Source organism: Numida meleagris, chromosome 16 (genome assembly GCF_002078875.1).
Source record: "Numida meleagris isolate 19003 breed g44 Domestic line chromosome 16, NumMel1.0, whole genome shotgun sequence".
Lineage (NCBI taxonomy): Eukaryota > Metazoa > Chordata > Aves > Galliformes > Numididae > Numida > Numida meleagris.
Window position 1 is genome coordinate 1231962 of NC_034424.1, and position 17143 is coordinate 1249104.

General features: G+C 52.0%; 4 protein-coding genes across 9 annotated transcripts in view; 2 read left to right on the forward strand and 2 right to left on the reverse strand.

Annotated features, from left to right (window-relative positions):
* Window positions 1-301, reverse strand: part of BSPRY (B-box and SPRY domain containing) — a 7560-nt gene extending 7259 nt beyond the window's left edge. The window contains exon 1 of the mRNA XM_021414142.1: window positions 171-301. Within this exon, the coding sequence (XP_021269817.1) occupies window positions 171-301 (131 nt within the window). The remainder of the gene's footprint in view (window positions 1-170) is intronic.
* WDR31 (WD repeat domain 31) lies at window positions 1-7794 on the forward strand. 6 transcript variants are annotated; one of them, XM_021414407.1, is made up of 11 exons: window positions 1-55; window positions 636-1121; window positions 1285-1446; window positions 1943-2072; window positions 2263-2337; window positions 3152-3296; window positions 3376-3476; window positions 3862-3929; window positions 4094-4235; window positions 4692-4854; window positions 5580-7794. In XM_021414407.1, exons 3-11 carry the CDS (start codon window positions 1400-1402, stop codon window positions 5738-5740), a joined length of 1032 nt encoding a protein of 343 aa, XP_021270082.1. In that variant the 5' UTR covers window positions 1-55; window positions 636-1121; window positions 1285-1399; the 3' UTR covers window positions 5741-7794. The 6 variants fall into 6 exon arrangements, with proteins under 6 accessions (XP_021270082.1, XP_021270083.1, XP_021270081.1 ...); XM_021414408.1 differs by having other exon boundaries at window positions 636-1461; XM_021414406.1 differs by having other exon boundaries at window positions 636-1446.
* Window positions 7860-15645, reverse strand: PRPF4 (pre-mRNA processing factor 4). Its single transcript, XM_021414402.1, has 14 exons — window positions 15496-15645; window positions 14867-15044; window positions 14477-14663; window positions 14160-14247; window positions 13584-13663; window positions 13252-13345; window positions 12229-12323; window positions 11586-11644; window positions 10858-10981; window positions 9804-9893; window positions 8788-8910; window positions 8535-8642; window positions 8329-8447; window positions 7860-8147 (listed from the first exon to the last, which is right to left on the reverse strand). Exons 1-14 carry the CDS (start codon window positions 15568-15570, stop codon window positions 7954-7956), a joined length of 1614 nt encoding a protein of 537 aa, XP_021270077.1. The 5' UTR covers window positions 15571-15645; the 3' UTR covers window positions 7860-7953.
* CDC26 (cell division cycle 26) lies at window positions 15666-16206 on the forward strand. Its single transcript, XM_021414414.1, has 2 exons — window positions 15666-15827; window positions 15915-16206. The coding sequence occupies exons 1-2, from the start codon at window positions 15747-15749 to the stop codon at window positions 16086-16088; spliced, it is 255 nt and encodes an 84-aa protein (XP_021270089.1). The 5' UTR covers window positions 15666-15746; the 3' UTR covers window positions 16089-16206.

Here is a 17143-nt window from a genome sequence, read left to right on the forward strand (position 1 = left end):
ACACGGAGCGGGGACACGGAGCGGGGACACGGAGCGGGGACACGGAGCGGCCGCGGTGAGTGCGAGGCGGCGGTTCCCGGCGCTCCCGGCAGCCGCTCGGGGGCAGCGCGCTGTGGGGCGGTTGTGGGGCTGCGGGAAGCACGGCCCCTGCCGGCATCCTTCGGACGTACGCGGGATCCGCCAGGCCCGTAGCGACGGGGAAGGTGCGTGCGGGGAAACCGCTGCTGCGCGTCGGTGTCAGCGCTGCGGGCGCCGCGTTCCCTCGTTCCGCCGCGCGGGTGTCGCCGCGGTGTCGCGACATTGCTCTGTGCTGTGAAAGGGGCTTTGGCAGCGAGCACGTTCGTGGCAAACGCATCGGAAAGCTGCGGAGCGGTGCGGCCCCACCCACGGAACACAAAGGTCCTGCAGGACCCAGAAGGATCCGCTCTTCTTGCAGAGGGCGGGAGGACACGGCTCTGCCGGGCACGGCGCTGCAATCCCTGCAGCCGTGGGGGCAGGAGGGATGGGAGGATGGGAGGATGGCTGTGCTACCAGGACAAAGGGGACGTGGGCACAGTTGATGCAGCAGCCCAAGCGAGAGCCGGAATTTAAGTCGGAATTTAAGCCTTAGCATCTCCTGGCGTTTTGTCTTGCAGGAGAAACGGCTTCCAGCATTCTCCTGCTGTCACAGAAAAACCACTTTTGTTCCCGGTGCCCCGAAGCTCTTTGGAAGCGCGTTCTGGTGGAAGGCAGTGAGTGAGCGACGGACGCTGCCCCGGAGCTGGGCGATGGACCGTTCTCTGCACCTTCGGAACATGCGAGGCTCACGGATAGAGCAGGCTGAGATTAGCTGGTATTACTAATTGCTAATCACAGAGGCTGCCAGGGTAAAATTAGAAGGGGAATGTGTTGTGGAATGCCACCGACCCCTGCTGAGTGCTGCCGGCATGGGGCTTCCAAGACTCTGCGCAGACCCAGTGCTCGCGTTTTCTTCCCCAGAACCAAGAGGAGCTGGGTTTTCTTCTGACCTTCTCTTGGCAGCAGACTACCTGTCCAGAAGATGGGAGCGCTAGCGTACGCCTAATGCAGACTAAATCCAATTGGTACATCTTGATCTGCAAAGAATCCAATTACTGGACGCGGTAATTCGCTGCCATTGAACCGGGTTTGTCGGTGGCTGCCCTCTGTCTGTGAGCGCGGGCGGTGTCACGCACGGGGCAGACGTTCCCCAGGACGTGACCCTCGAGGAGGGGGAGGAGCCCTTCATCCTGGACGTGCGAGCAGCAGAAATAAATCTCTCTGCAGCGCTGGCCACGCCGCGTCTCCTCGCGTCCAGCCCTGTCCCAGCAGCAAGTGCCTGAGCCCGGCATTGTGATGCTCCGTGCTGCCGCCCACAGCTGATGCTGTGTTCAGCAGTGGGATGGGGAAACTGCAGAGCAAGATCAGCTTGCACACGGCCACGTACGGGTAAAGCAACCTCAGGTGGTCATATCTGGAGTTACTAGAGGGGCTGGATGAATGGGGAATATATCAAGCATGTGGGTTTCGTTTCAGTACTGAATGTAGGGATCGGATCTTTGTTTTCGAGCCTTGCTGCTGCCTGGCTCCTCTGCGGGGCTGAGATCCAAAACGTAACTCACAGCAGTGGCTGAGCATGTTGGTGTGACCACTCACACTCCCTGCTCGCTCTGGAGGCTGAAAGGTCTGCCCTTAATCATAGGATCACAAAATCATTCCAGTTGGAAAAGATCTCTAAGATCCCCAAGCCCAACCCCGATCCATCCCCACCACCGACCGCGTCCCTCAGCGCCGCATCTCCACGTTTCCTGAACACCTCCATGGATGGTGACCCCTCCAACCCCCGGGGCAGCCTGTGCCACTGCCTCTCCACTCTTTCTGATAAGAAATTTGCCCTAATACCTGACCTTAAAACACACTGCCGCTGTCCCTGTGCCGCTTGCAGGGCTGAGGGCTCCATGGGAAGGCCAGGACGCAGTGCAGCAGCGGAGCGGCACAGCCCAGCGCACACCGACGCGGTGACCTGCGTGGCTGCTGTCAGAGCGGAGCTGTGCGTGTCAGGAGGAAAGGACAAGGTACGGTACAGGAGGAGGTAGTGGCAGGGAGGGTGGGACACGCTCTGAAGACGGTTGTGCTTGCTGTAGGAGCTCAGAAACAGAAGGATCTCTTTGAGCTTGGGCTCGGTGTGACACAAACCAAGGCTGTGCGGGAGCCTTCTGTCCCGTCCCGCTCCCTTTGCTGACTTCCTTCCCCCGGCTCTCGCAGAGCGTGGCTGTCTGTAACTGGAGATCCGGAGCTGTGCTGGGGCGCTTCGTCAGCCACGAGCACGAGGTCACCAAGGTGAGCGTCAGGGAGCACGGCCGGGGTCTCCTGCCCCTGCCAGAAACTGGGAACAGGAGCGGCGGAGTGGCAGCCCGGCATCTGCAGAGCACTTGCTCTGTGCTGTCGGGGTGACCAGGCAGCACCCAGCAGTCCCCTGCCCTTCTCCTTCTCCTGTTCTGTTCATCCCAGCGCTCACAATGACTGTGCAAAGCGCTTGTTTGGGTTTCTAGGAAAGTTTTCTTTTTCCCATAAAATTTATTTTCTGAGGATGGAAGGGGGATGAGGTACAACACGGTGCCCATTCCAGCGTCTCCTTTCAGGATGTTCTAGCACAAGGGCTTCAAAGCAGGGTTCCAAACGTTGCAGCGAGGTGTCTCTGTGTCAGGAACGTGCTTTTGCTTATTCCTGCAAGAAACCCAGTACAAGACATGAAGCATTTATTGCTGTGCTGCCATACAGGGAATTACCTGACTCTGTGCCACCCGAGCCGGGCAGCTCAGCAGCTCTGCACTCACCCCAGGGAAGTGGGTTCATCCTCGTGTCTCTGTAGCTGTGTCACAGGGACAGTGATGGGAACCGCCAGCGTTTCCCTTTTGCTGCTCACCAGGAGCTGTCTGGGGCAGCAGGCAGTCATTGCAGCACGAGTGGCTCTGGGCAGCGCACTGCTGAGCTGGGGATCTCTCTCCAACCTCAGCACCAATCCCTTCTTGTCAGGAGCATCTGTTGTCACGGTGCTGCCACGGGCAGGAAGCAGACCGGCCTCAGCAGCTGTGCTTTCCCTGTGCATGGCCGGGCCGGGGCACAACTCGTTTCTCCCTCTGCTCCTCGGCAGGTCACCTGCACCCACGATTCCAACAGAGTCTTCAGCGCATCTCGGGACAGGACAGTAATGATGTGGGAGCTTCACGGGACCTCAGGGTTGAGGCAGCGCTTCCCAGGACATGACCTGGTCGTTACTGGACTGGCTGTGAGCCCGGGTGAGGAGCAGCACGCTCCTGTTCCCCGGGCAGCGGTTCTGTAGCATGGCACTGTTTGCATGCTGACTTGCTCTTGCAGATGCATCTCGGCTGTGCACAGGTTCACGAGACAACACCGTTCGCAAATGGGACGTGGAGACTGGAGAGTGCCTGTGCAGAGCTGCCCTCTCCAGGAACCTGGTAGGAGCCCCTGGTTCTTTGCATCCCATAATAGCAACTCGCTGCCTGCTTCAGTCCCTCGCGTGCAAAGCCCCATAGAGTGAATTTGCCCCAAGTTCGGCACTGCACTAAGCCCATGAGACACAGCAAAGATTGGTTGATGCTTCTGGAGATCACAGCTTGAGGCTGGTTTCGCTCTCCTCCAGTAGCACAAAGGCACCCACAGATGTATGGTGATGTATTAATTCCCTCCTGCACCTGCTAAGCAGTGGACAAAGGGATCTTCTGGTGCCCGGGGTACCCCTGTTCCCATGGCACTGTGTCCTGCTGAGCTGCTGGTGCCTCCCTGCCTGCTAAGGAAGCACAAATCCTAGCAACACCGCCACCCAACCCTTCCCCTCTGCAGGTAACACATCTGTGCTGGGTCCCTGGGGAGCCCTACGTCATCCAGACATCAGAGGATAAAACCATCAGGTAAATCCTTCCAGGCAGCCGCAGAGAGGGGAGTTGCAGCCTGGGATACAGCTTGTAGAAAGGCTTCGTGGTGGCAAAGTGCAGGAGTGCAGCGGGGCTGCAGGGAGGGCGCCGAGGGTGCAGTAATGCCTCCATGCCTCCATCCCCACTCTCGTTGCTTCCAGGATGTGGGACAGCCGGGAGCTGCGGGTGGCACACACGTTCCCAGGCAAGCAGCACATCCAGACGAGCTGCGACGTGAGCCAGGACGGGCGCTACTGCCTCAGCAGCAGCAGTGGCTTTGCCGGGGAGGGCTGCGAAGCAACCGTGAGTCTGCAGGACACCCAGTCCACCTCCTTTTTCTCTCCATCTCCACAGCACAGGGCAGAGGGCAGCAGGTTGGTGCTCCAGGGCTCTGCCTGCAGCAGAGCAAAGCTCTCACTGCTTCGGCCTTACCTGGTGCCACCGGTCAGGCTGGAGCTTGGTTCCTCCCTGTCCATCCCTTCAATCAGCCTTCTGCAGCAGCAAAACTCTTCCTTGTTAAAGCATTGGGATTTTGTTTCAGTTTGCAGGTGCATGTTTGGATAAACAGTGAAAACTTTTTGGGGCGTGAAGTGCTGGTTTGGGGTTTTGAAGTGCTGTGGGATGTGGGCGTTGGTGGGGATGAAGGATAAAGGCAGAGATGTGCTCTGAGGAGCTCTTTAACCAAACCCACCTTCCTCTCTCTGTAAAACCGCTCCGTGTTGACAGCCCGAGCTCTGAGCACTGCTTGTTGCCTTGCAGCTGTGGGACCTACGGCAGACCAGGAGCAGAGTGCGCGAGTACAGAGGGCATCTGCAGACCATGGCCTCGTGCGTCTTCCTCCCACAGGGCCCTGCTCTCCCCCCCAGCATTGCCACATCCTCGCACGACAGCAAAGTGAAGGTCTGGGACCGGGACACCGGAGGTAGGCAGGGCGCTGCCCTGGGTAACAGGACCGGCTGCTTCTCCCTGGGGTGATGAGTGCACGGCGGTGTGCCTGCCAGCTCTGGATTTTCATGCAGCCACGGGGCAGGGGGAGATGAGCACCAGAGCAACTCATGTCTGCCCTCCGGCAAAGACAAGTGTCTGGGTGACCAAGGCTGGAGGTGATGGGCATCCTCCTTGAACTAATGGGAAGCAACGATGAGATGGCTGTTAAAGATGTCCAAGTTCAGCAGTGAAAGACAAACGAAAATCAAAAGGAACAGGGGAACTCCAGGGTTTCCCTTAGGAGGAGAAAGTCAGAAGGAAAAGAAATTGCACTGGAGCGTGGAGGGGGCAGCTGTGCTCATCCTCTTGAATGGGAATCTCTGCGTGCCGGAGGGTTGGCTGAGGGCTGGGTCCTCACAAGAGTCCTCCAAGACACAAAGCTGCTTCCTGCCAGGCCCCGCTGCAGCACGGGTTTGTTGTCTCACTGCTCGTGCAGAGGCAGTGCCTTTGGGGAAGGGTCACAGATGTGCTCTGCACTGGGTCCAGCAAAATTCATTGGTGTTATATGCTCACTGTGGCTAAGCACCTCCCTACATGCACCAAGTCAAAATAGGATAAAAAATAAAGATCTGATGATCTCCCATGTTAAAACTTCCCTTCTCTCTCACTCACCTTTCCTCTTGCTTGGTGTCCCAAGTGACTTTTCTCTTCCCTCCTCAGCTTGCCTGGCCACTGCATGCCTGCAGGGAGCAGGACCGCTGGCCTCGCTGGCCGCCTGCGACAGCTCCACGCTGCTCTGTGCCAGCTTTCACTCAGGGATCCACGTGCTGCAGCTGAGGCACCGCGAGGAGCTGGAGCTGGAGGAGGTGGCAGTGCTGTGACTGTAGGATCCTTCCCAGCAGAGATTGTCCATGGGGATCCGATCCCCAAATTCTTCCGCTGACAGCGGGCACTGGGTGACCTCGTGCCTGCAGAGCCGCGATGCAGCTGAGCTGTGGTGCACAGGCGATGTATTGCTTACTGTTTGCTTGTAGGTGGTGGGAAGCAGCTAGAGCTGGCTAGAAGAAAAGCCAAATCAGTTATGCATTCTGGCCAAATTCTCACTCCTGAAAGACCAGTGTGTACTTTAGTCACAAAACCTCCACACAACCTGGCTGTAAAGGGAGCCAGCGGAGGAGAAATGAGCTATGAGAAAGCACATGCCATCCCTGCGTCGTTTCTCAGGTCTGAGTGCCTCATCAGAGCACTCCTCCTGCACCAGGAAAGCTGCTTTTACTGTGAGGAGGAGGAGGAACAACCAACCTGGGACTTCATCACTGTGAGAAGAAACGGGGGATCTCTGTCTCTCCCTGGATCAGATTTAAATCAGCACTGCTGAGCCAGCTCACAGCACGGTGCCTGCAGAGGACTCCAGGGATGAACAGCGTGTATTTAGCTGCTGTGACACATCTGGCTCCATGTTCTGCAGGGTTGGCTCACGTCTGGACAGCGTGTTCCCAAGTGGCAGGCAGCTCTGCAGCATGCCAGGGCATCAGGCAGGGAATGCTCAGCCTCCTCTCCTCCCTCCAGTTCTTCGTCCTGCTGAATGGGGCTGAGCACAGCCTGACAGCAATCCTGCACCGGCATCAGCACCGCAGGAACAACGCGACTGTAAATGCAGAACATTCACTGGTGTCCAACATTTCATCCTAAGCCAGCTAGAAGGACGCTGCTGTCCAGGTGGGAGCAGGCCAAGCACTGGGTAAGGATTGTCCCACAACTGGCAGCCTGCTGAGAAACAGCCCAGGAGCTTGTCCCTTATGGGCAGGGAGGTCCCTGTCTGTGCCACTGGCATCGTGCACAAAGCTGCTTGGTTTGGACAGCCCCTTCAAACGATATCTGAGAAGGGGTTTGAGAACACAGAGCTGGATATTTAGGCTTACGCAAGACAACACAGCAACTAAATATGGTTTTTGTGCTATTTCCTGGCCTCAAGTCTGTTAACATTTTTCCTGGGAATAAATAAGAAAGAGCATGCAGCACATGGCTGATGCCACCATGCTTCTGGAAGGCAGGAGAGAGCACACAGCCCTCTGCTAGAAGAAGGGAAGTAACTCTTGAGTGGGTTTTTGATGTCCCCCGCTGCAAATGTTGAGAACAGCACTGAGTCTGTTCCCCAGGGACCATGGATTGCTGCTCTCCAGGTGCAAAAGGAGAGATGAACGCGTTCTCTTTTCTCCTGAAAATATTTTAAGACAGACAGAAATCAAACCGTGTATCACAGCATCCCTGTAATTCGCCCATTTCTCAGTCAGATGTTCAAGTCATGTTTTGACTTTCTAGAACGCATTTGAAAACTTCAGTTTAAAGAATAAACAACAAATAAGAAGTTTCCTCACAGTGGAATTTAGAACGAGACAATCCTACAATGAAGCAGGTGAGACACATCAAAACCTTCAACGGGAGATCTGAAACACCCCATTTGTGAGACAGCTCAAGGAGCTGTGACATGAGATGTCTGACATGGTGCACTGAAAATTTCTTTGGCCTTCAACATCCACTGCAAGTGGAAGCAAAGCAGAGACAGGCCTCTACGCTCAGACACCAACTTGCAGAGGCAGAGGAACTGAGGTACACTCTCCTCTAACAGCTAACTCTGCTTTTATTTTTTGAAGACACAGACTGCTGTCCTGAAAAACAGAAGGTAAGCAAGCAGAGGACATACAACACACCATACATGAAGTGCTGTGTGGCTACCTACAAATGCACGAAACAGACTGGAGCAAACCTGTGAGCCTGTTTTGGAAGGGAGGTGGAAGAAGGCGGTTCACCTCCAGATTACTGCAGAAAAACCACTATCTGCAATTTAAAACAAAAGTCCTAAAAAGTGGAAGAACATCATCCCAGCTTTGGCTCCAACCAAGCCCCGGCTGACACAGATGCTTCAAAACCGCCTCAACCAAGAACAAAGACCAGCTGCTGACCACAGTCACTGCAATACATGTTGCAACAGCCAATTCCTTTTCTTTTTTTAAAATTTAATATAAAAAAAGCAAGCCTTAGTTCAAAGCCATTATTCACATCTCTGTCCCAGTTCATCAGCAGCACCTCTGAGCTATTCTGCTGTCCACAACTTGAAGGTTCTGTCATAGGAGCACGTAGCTATCAGCTGGCCATCGAGGCTGATATCCAGTCCCATCACCTTTCCCTCATGACCAGCCAGTGTTTTCAGAGGGGACCAGCCAGGGTGAGTCCAGATCTTCGCGGTGTTATCATAAGCGCCTGTCAGCAGGAAGTTACCGTGATTGGCTGCAGTTAAGGAGGAGAAAAAGGGAGAAATGAGTTTTGCAAATAAAAACGTGACAAGTCTTCTACCACTACCCAGTACAGATCCTCCTGATCTAAGGATGAAGTTTTTGAGTTGCCCTATGCCCCGCTACCTCAGTACAGGAAAGGCAGGAATAAGGAACATCAGACAGGAGATACTTACGTTCAAATTTCACCCCAGTCACCAGGTTCTGATGGGCAGGAATGGTGTAGATGCACTTCCTCTGGCGGAGGTCCCACACCTTGCAAGTATTGTCACCGCTGCCAGTTGCAACGTGGTATCTGCCAAGGAGTCAAGGAAGAATGCGTTGAAAGCTTGGCTTTGTACTCAGAGCTCCCACACAAATTGTACAAGCTTCTTTTTCTTACCCATTCGGGGAGAAGTTAAGTCCATAGATCTCCTTCAGGTGGCCTTCCAGAAACATGATGCAACGTCCGGTGCGCAAGTCCCACACTCGGCCAAAAGCATCCAGTCCACTGAGAAGAGAGAGCACAAACACCATCACCCACCAGACTTCAGCAGCTGACACAACACCCATACTGGGGCTTTTGGAATCAGTGAGCAACAAAGCCTTGGTAATTGTTTCACCATGTTTCACAGTTCTGATGCAAACAAACTCACCCAGTCCCAGCAAGAGACCCATCCGTGTGAAAGGCGATGTCATAGACCCCTTTGCTGTGCCCCTCCTGATGGAGAATCTCTTCCTGAGCTTCCAAGTCCCACAGGCGCCATGAGTGATCATAGCTGTTAAAAAAAAAAAAAAAAAAAAAAAAGCATTAAAATCTGATTGTATAATCCTATTTGAAACAGGCACACACATACCAGCTGCCAGGACAGTCACTTTGCCTGGTCCATTGAGCATTAGGAAGACAGACAGGAATGAGACTGTAAACCTTAAAAACTCAGAGATCCTCAGCACACCCCTGGGAAAGCAGAGAGCTTCCCTACTTCCACATCAGTGTGGCATCCTTAAACCCCGAAGGGATCACACAATGCATGATGCTCAGCTATTGATGGGTGAAGAGATACAAAAACCACGTGTGCCCTGTTCAAGTGCCATTCCCTTTTCAGCTGCTAGTGTGGAGCCCAGATGGCGTGAGAGAGCCACACAAAAGGAAAGGGGAAGAAACAGTTATGACTAACTGCCACAAGATGATTCATACAAGAGCAGAGAATGTTTGGTCCACTTTGTATAATTTTAAAACTGAAATGGAAGGAAGGAAGAATGGAGTGGAACAGCCTCACTTAGAAGGATCGTCATCCTTACTGTCACAGTGGGGGTATCTCACTGAAATCCACTGAAATCCAATGAAAACCATTTCTGTTTCTGGAACTGGATTTTCAGATCACCTTTGCACCACTCAGCTCCAGTGCAGTCCCCCTATCCCTCAGCACCACTGTCCACCTCCTCAGTCCACCTCCCATCCCACACTCACTCAGGAGGCAGCAGCAGCCAGTGGGCTGCTTCTCTGGCAGCTGGAAATCTCCAAGGAGAACAGCAAATATTTTCTTACCTCAGCGGACACTATTTCCAGCTGGGTCTCACATGAGGTGCAGAGAAAGGAACTCTTTCAGGAATCCCAGTGACTGCGGGTAATAACATCTTAAACAAAGAAAACCCAACAAAATCTCCTTACCATGTAGTGCCCAGGAACCTCCCAGAAGGGTGCCACATCACACGTGCCACTCTCATGCTGTGTCCTTCAATATCTGCCACTGGCTCATCACTGAAATACAGAAAATCATCAGACACTGGTTGGGGTGGCTGGCTCTAGCCAGACCTTTGCAGCTATGACCACACTAAGACAGATTTTAATAAGGCCAGACAAGAAAGTCAGTGTTTTGACTACTGACTCTAAATTCTGCCTTTTGCTCACACAGCTAAAGCTCTAAGCGAAAGCCTTTTATCCACATTCATAACCTCAGCAGTAAATTCTCCTGGAATAATTAGCTTCAAAAATTAACAAGGCCCTTTGTTAATTTGAAAGTCTCAACAGCAGAAACAAACATTTTTGCTGTCACTACACAGAACATCCCATACTGCAGCAAACTCTGCTATGCTGAAGAAAGCCAGGGCAGGCAGGATAGAGCAAATATTTATTCTCCCAGAGCTATGCAGCAGCAGCTCAGCAGCCTGTAGTGGAAGACCTGACAGTAGCAAGAGTATCTTCCCAGCAGAGTAACTAAAGAGACGTGGTCACATGAGACTAATAAACAACTGCTGCTTGGCACAAGCGTGCTTCTGCAATTAGAAACAACGGCTTTTGGGTAAGGGTAATGAACTGAGGATCTCGAAGCTGCCTGCCTCTTCCTGAGGCACTGCAGCGCTCCACTTTTCAAACAGAGCAGATATTAATATTGAAGAAGGGAAATTCTCTCCCAAATGAAAGGTCAGAACAAAAACACCTCCAGATCTTCCATCCATCACCCAGCTGCATTAGCAGGTTGCTAATGTCCAGCAGCAACACTGACTTGATTCTTTCCAGACAATTTCCATCACCTCGTTTCCCCTAATCAGGGCGATGTCTTTTCCTGCTCAGGAAGGAGATACATACTGAGGCTGGGAACTGCACTGGTGCGACAATAAAGGGCTGTGTTTGCAGGAGGAAAGTAAATGTCCATTGTTTCATAAGACAAGATGAACCCCCAAACAACAGCGCTGCATCTGTGTACGTCCCGTGTCATTCTGACCTTTCAAGGCTCCAGAGTTTGACAGAACCATCAGCTGCACACGAGGCCAAGTTAACGTCCTTCTTGTCAAGGGAGACAGTGGCTTTGGGATGGAAGACTATTGCCCCAACATTGGTGCTATGTCCTTAAGAGAAAGGAAAATCAAAATCCAAAATCTTCCACGCAATCTTGACCGATTCTCCAGAAAAGCAGCATTTCTTTTGTTACTGATTAGTCAGGTACCAGAGCATACTTTCACCACGTCCTCCCATGTTGAGCAAGGTTGCACAACTAAATTACTATTCCAGTGGCACCCAATTAAGAATATCAAACACTGAGGTTTGCAACCCTCAAAACACAGTGAAAATTCAACATGTGAATGAAGAGATTTGTAATTAGTCAAAGTTGTGCCCACTGTTCAGAGAACCTCACTGTTACTACACGGTCTGGCCAAGAATACTAATACTTGGCTCAAAATAACTCAAACCAGGTTCTGAAATGAAGCAAAATAAAACATCGTCCAGAAACAGAAATAACAGCTGGTCTTTTCTCTAAGAGAAAGGTCAGGACTTTCTCTGGACTATCTGACACATGCCCATGTGCTCCACCAGCCTGAGTGATGCTCTCACTACAATAAGGCCTGCTCAAAGAACACAACACTTTCAGTCACAAAACAGTTCAGGTACAGGAATTCAGCCTAGAGAGGAACAAAAGAATTATGCAAGATTTCAGTGAAAGTCATTCTCTACCTCGTAAGGTGTGAACAAGGTTGCAGTCAGGCACGGACCACAGCTTGCACAGTCCACTCCTGTTGAACACAAGAAACAGAAGTCAGTGCAGACAGGAACATCAAGCAACTTAGCAAACAAAGCTGCAAAACTACACCAAGGGGTTCTGCAGTGGGTAAGGGGCAGTCTGACAGAATGGCATCTGATGTGGAAGCACACATGGAGCAAAGGTGCATCACTGAATTCCTCCATGAGAAAAAACAGAACCCACTTACATTCATTGGCACTTGGGAACATTTATGGAGACCAAACTGTGGATGTGGGCACAGTGAGGGGTGGGTGGTGTGTTTCAGCAGTGCCACAGTGACAGTGGTCACTTCCTTTAGTGCAGGTTTTTACAAGCGTGACATGCAGGCGAAAATGAAGAGCTAATGGTGGTGACTATATAGAAAAATAGCGTTGTGTAGGAGAGAACTTGCTCTATCAAACAGTGTCACTGTGCTCATTGTATCTGTTGTAGTTTCCATGGAAATAAATAGGAAGCATTACTTTCGAAGTGACATACATACACGAGGCCTAAGGCCCCTCATCACTCAATGCAGCCCAGGCAAGCCAAAAGACTGGATACCCATGCCCTACAGTAAATGCTTTAAAGAAAACTTACCAACAGGCAGTAGCCAAGAGTTTGGAATTGGGGCTGAAGTGGCAGTAGGACAGCGGGCGATCATCTCCAATCTGACTGCAGAAGTTATTCAAGGACTGCAACCAAATACGAAGAAAACAATGAATAAATACAAATGACCTAGGGAAAGCCCTGGCCAATGACTGAGGTAGAAGAAGTCAGAGGCCACAGGGAAGTCACTTCCAAAGGGAGAAGTTACCTCAGAGCTTCTCTAGCTCCAAGCATGAGGGCCACAGAGCTCATGTGACTGACAGAAGCTAGCAGAGCTCCATGGCACAGCTTAGCACTCAGTATGCCACCCACTGTACTTGCCACCAATAACACTGCAGCCCTGCTTTGCAACTAAAGCCTTGACTGAGAACTCTGCAGTTCTCACCTCTTTCTACACCTCATCCAAGGAACACAATCAGAAAGATGAGGGCAGGCAGTGCTCTTAGAGGAGAAGCAAACCCACTGGCAGCTAACACATTTGGGTGTAAACAGGATTGGAGTGGCAACAAGCACTGTGTGCTTGAGCCATCCTGTTAAGTTAGGAATCTGACTTAACATGCTTGAAAAATGACATCTCAGAGACACTCTAAAACACATTTTCCATCACTGTGCTGGTTATTATTTCCTGTGGGTTTATGGAATAGTGACCATGGTACAGGATGAGAAAAACAATCCGTTCCTTTCTAACCAACTAAATCTGTGACAAATCCAAGAAGCAATTTCTTTAGCTTCAAAGGCAAGAACCAAGTCAACACAGGGATGTCTGTCTCTTCATCCCTCAGTAACATGGGAAGACAATAAAAGTAGGTCTCTCTGAATAACAGCAGAAACAGAATTAGAACATGTGTATCACTAGAAGAGAGAGAAAATGCAAAGCTCTTCAAGAGATGACAGGCACAGCACAGCAAATTACATGCATCTGGACAGCACCTCCAGGCAGCTCTGTCTTTCTGATCTCTTTGGAAATCAGGAAAAAAGTGTTAAAAACAGCAGCTGAGCAGATGGCAAACCTACTCGCAGGGATTTGTGTAGCTCCTGTCTCTGGGATGTCCTGGTTGCCTCTGGAATCTCTTTGAGCAGCCGGGCTTCTTCTAGACGCTTCACTGCCCTGTGAAGAGCAAAGATGGAGCGATAATTGTCCACATTGTCCATGCCCTGCTGCTAGAAACCCTCACTTCCCCATAACTGGGCTAACACTATAGTCAAGTCACTAATAACTCAATCTTTTAGCCCATTAGATCCATCCTTTTGATCTCAAATTTACTGCACTACCCACAGTGGGATTAAGAGTGAAGAGTTTACGAAAGGTTGCATTTCTCTCCTTCATTTATGTTAGTTTTCCTTACCTGGGAAGTGAATAGTTAGCAAGCCATAGCCTTGCTGTTTTCAGACTGCGTGGTCCTTCATGGTACCAGGTTTGCTGATACTGTAAGAAAAAGAACAAAGCCAAAGAAAAAGCTTACATGATACTGCTCAGTTCAGTTATCCTAGACTTCCTCTTACATCAGCCCCCCAAAACAGTAATGGAAACAGGGACTCAGAAAAAAGAAAGGAGAAGCTGAAAGAAAGATGAATCAAAGGCAAAAGGATGCAGTAAACAGCTTATTCTTCCTCAGTACAAACAACAAGAACTTGCTATACTACGTAACAGTCCAAACATCTATCTCCTGTTTTATATCCTGTGCACAACATAGAATTTGGCTAAGTACAAGCCAGTCTTAATGTTGCTGATTTAGATAATGCATTGATACAGTTCTGCTGAATAGGCAACATAGAAAAAAAGAGAAAAAAGGGGATGATGTAAGAATACACACCCTGACCAAAACCAGGTCTTGAACATCTTAGAGACCACCAAAATAAAGTGTCCAAAAGGTTATTGTATAAATCTCCCTCATCGCTGAGGAAAAAAGAGAAATCATTACCTCTTCTTTGGACTTCTTAGACCTGTCATCATCTTTCCTCGTCTTTTTTAATGCATCTGTGCCAACCACTGAGAGGATATTTCTTAATCTGAAAAGAAACACATTAAGATGCATTTACTTGGTGAAATCTCATAGAATCTGACAAATACTCATTGTGTGCCATTCTTTCCTCTGGACAACCCTTGTTATATTGTAACAAAACATCACTGACTGGCAGCACTCACTGCATGCCAACTACAAGGAAAACGTTAGGAATATGATAAACTGGGGGAAGCTGAGTGTTCCCTCTTTGGAACACACAAGGGTGGGCACAGCACCTCTCCCTCCTCTCTGCAGGACCTTCTCCAAAGAGCGTTATGGGCTCCCCGAGGGCTCGCAGGCAGGCTTTCACTTCAGAGTCATCCGTGGAGACGTTGATTTGCCGGGCTCGCTTCCTGCGCTCAAACTCAGCCAAGACTTCCGCCTGCCGCTCACTCATGTGATCCTCCAAATCAAAGACCTCACCTAAACCAAAGTGAAACCATCAGACTGGAGACAGCAGCTGGACAGGAGATCCCTCTCCAACAGGAAGATCCCAACAGAAAGCTGGCACTCCAGGCAAAAGCCTCCCCTTCTCAACTCTAAATTATGCTCGGAGATTATCAGAGAAACTTCTGATTATGTCAAATTCAAGAGTAAGGCAAAAACAGGTGGCTGAGCACTCTCACCACTGCTGATGTTGATGTTGCCGGCCTCGAGGGCGGCCTTCATCCCCTCCTTCCCCAGCAGCCCGGACTCCCCCTTCGCCAGCCGCTCCCGCTCCTTCTCCTCCAGGCTGCCATAAAAGATGGGCGCTCTCTTGGCAGGGGGAGCATCGCTTTCCTCTGAGGGTTTGCTCTTTGTGGGCTGCAAAGGAAAAGCAGAAACGTCAGACTCCCTGTGCACGCTGGCTGCAAAGCAGAGCAGTGCCAGCATCAGGAACATCTGCTAGGGCCTGAGGGTGCACGAAGAGACCCTGACATCGTGTGAGAGCAGCACGAGCACACCCTGAGCACAAAGAGAAGAGCTAAAATGTAACGTTTGACTAAAGCGCTCAAGTCGGAACGGGTCCTTTTTGTCCCTCTGCTACCTGCTTGGGCCTCACTTTCAGGCGATGTTTTTCTGTGGAATTTCTCTTCCCAACTTTAAGCCACGAAGCTCCTCCCACTCCTGACACCAAGCTCCCGGACAGGCGAGGCAAAACTCCCTTCCCGCGGTGCGCCGGGGGCCGCCCCTTGATCAGAACACTCCCTTCACAACGAACCCATGAAGAAAATTACGAGATTCAGGAAGGACACCCAAAGGCCGTGGCCCCTACCTCGGGCGGCGCGGGCGCCCTCACGGGGGCTGGCCGAGCCCCGCCGCGCGCCGCCGGTGCCCGCACGGAAGCCATGGCTGCGGCGCCTCACAGAGCACTTCCGGGCGGCGCGGGGTAAGCCGGAAGTGACAGATAGGAAGAGGCGGGGAATAGTGAGGTGAACCGGAAGAGGTGGGGAGAAACTGAGGACAGAGCGGAAGGGGCGGGGCGCCGCGCCGCGCGGGGCTGGCCGGGAGGCGGTGGCGGGAGTGATGCTGCGGCGGAAGCCGACGCGGCTGGAGCTGAAGCTGGACGACATCGAGGAGTTCGAAGGCGTCCGGAAGGACCTGGAGGTGTGCGTGGGGCTCGTGAGGGCGGCTGGCTGGGGCGGGCCTGGCCCGGCCCCCGGCGCGCCCTGACGCGGCCCCTCCGCCCCGCAGAGCCGCAAGAAGCAGCGGGAGGAGGCGGAGGTGGCGGCCGGCGAGGAGGCGGCGGGCATCGCGCTGGGCACCGAGCACAAGAGCCGGGAGCAGATCATCAACGACCGCATCGGCTACAAGCCCCAACCCAAGGCCGGCGTCCGCGCCGCACACTTCGGCACCTTCGAGTTCTAACGGGGCCGTGGCCTTGTGCCGCCCCGGGCGGTCCCCCCTCCCCTGTCTCCTTAACAGCTGTGAGAGCCCCGCGGCGGCTGTGCTGTTTTAAATAAATGTGTTCTTTTTTAGAAACGAACACAGAAAGTTTTCTCCTAGACGCTGCTCTGCCTCCGCCTGGGAAGGCCGTGGAAGGAGCCCCCCACGGCTCGTCCCAGCTGTATCCCGAGGTGCACAGCACAGCCGCTTCCCAGCTGTGTCACTGAGAGGGGGCAGGGGGAGCAGCAGTGTCCTACAGCTGCTGGCTGAGCTGACGGCACACTTCTGCTGTTGTGGGTGCACCAAATTTCCGGTCAGGGTGGGGAAATGCAGAACTTAAAACTCTTCAAACCGTTCCTTAAACTGGGAAGTCATGATCTGGACTAAAGTCATGATCAGGGACTGCTCTGCTGTTCAGCATTCCTAGCACACCTCAAGTCTGACAGGGAAACGTTTTAGGAGGAACAAAATGCTCTGGGCCTCCTTTGGTTGCATAGGGGAATTAAAATCAGCCCACTGCTTCATCTCTCACCTATGGATGAGAACAATCCATAATACTGTGCGAGGGAAACTAATTCCTTGCTGTATGGATGCTACCACACACCAGGTGCACTTATTTTCACAGCTCCCTCAAGCTCACATCACTTGACCCCCACCTCAGGTCCACACAACAGGTATGAGGGGCAATAACTCCCCTTTCCAGCTCTACTTTCCCTGCACTCTGCAAAGTTTACCTGGACTGACACAGCTATTTGTGTACCAGTAACTTCAAACATTCCCATTCTAGCAGCTTCAGGGCTTCCTGCTGATGGCCAGAGCGTGCTCAGAAGGTGCTGCTCCTTTGATCCTCAGCCACAGGAGAGTCATGCCAGAGAAAAGCAGCTGGAGCAGCCCACACCAGAGCTCTCTGGCTGCCAGGTCTTTTGCCAGCAAAGCAGACACTCTAGGCAATGACTTTCTGAATGATTCAGTAAAAGATGCTGGCCCTCACCTCAGCTGCAGTCTCTGCATTGAGAATTGTTTCTAAAACACACGTC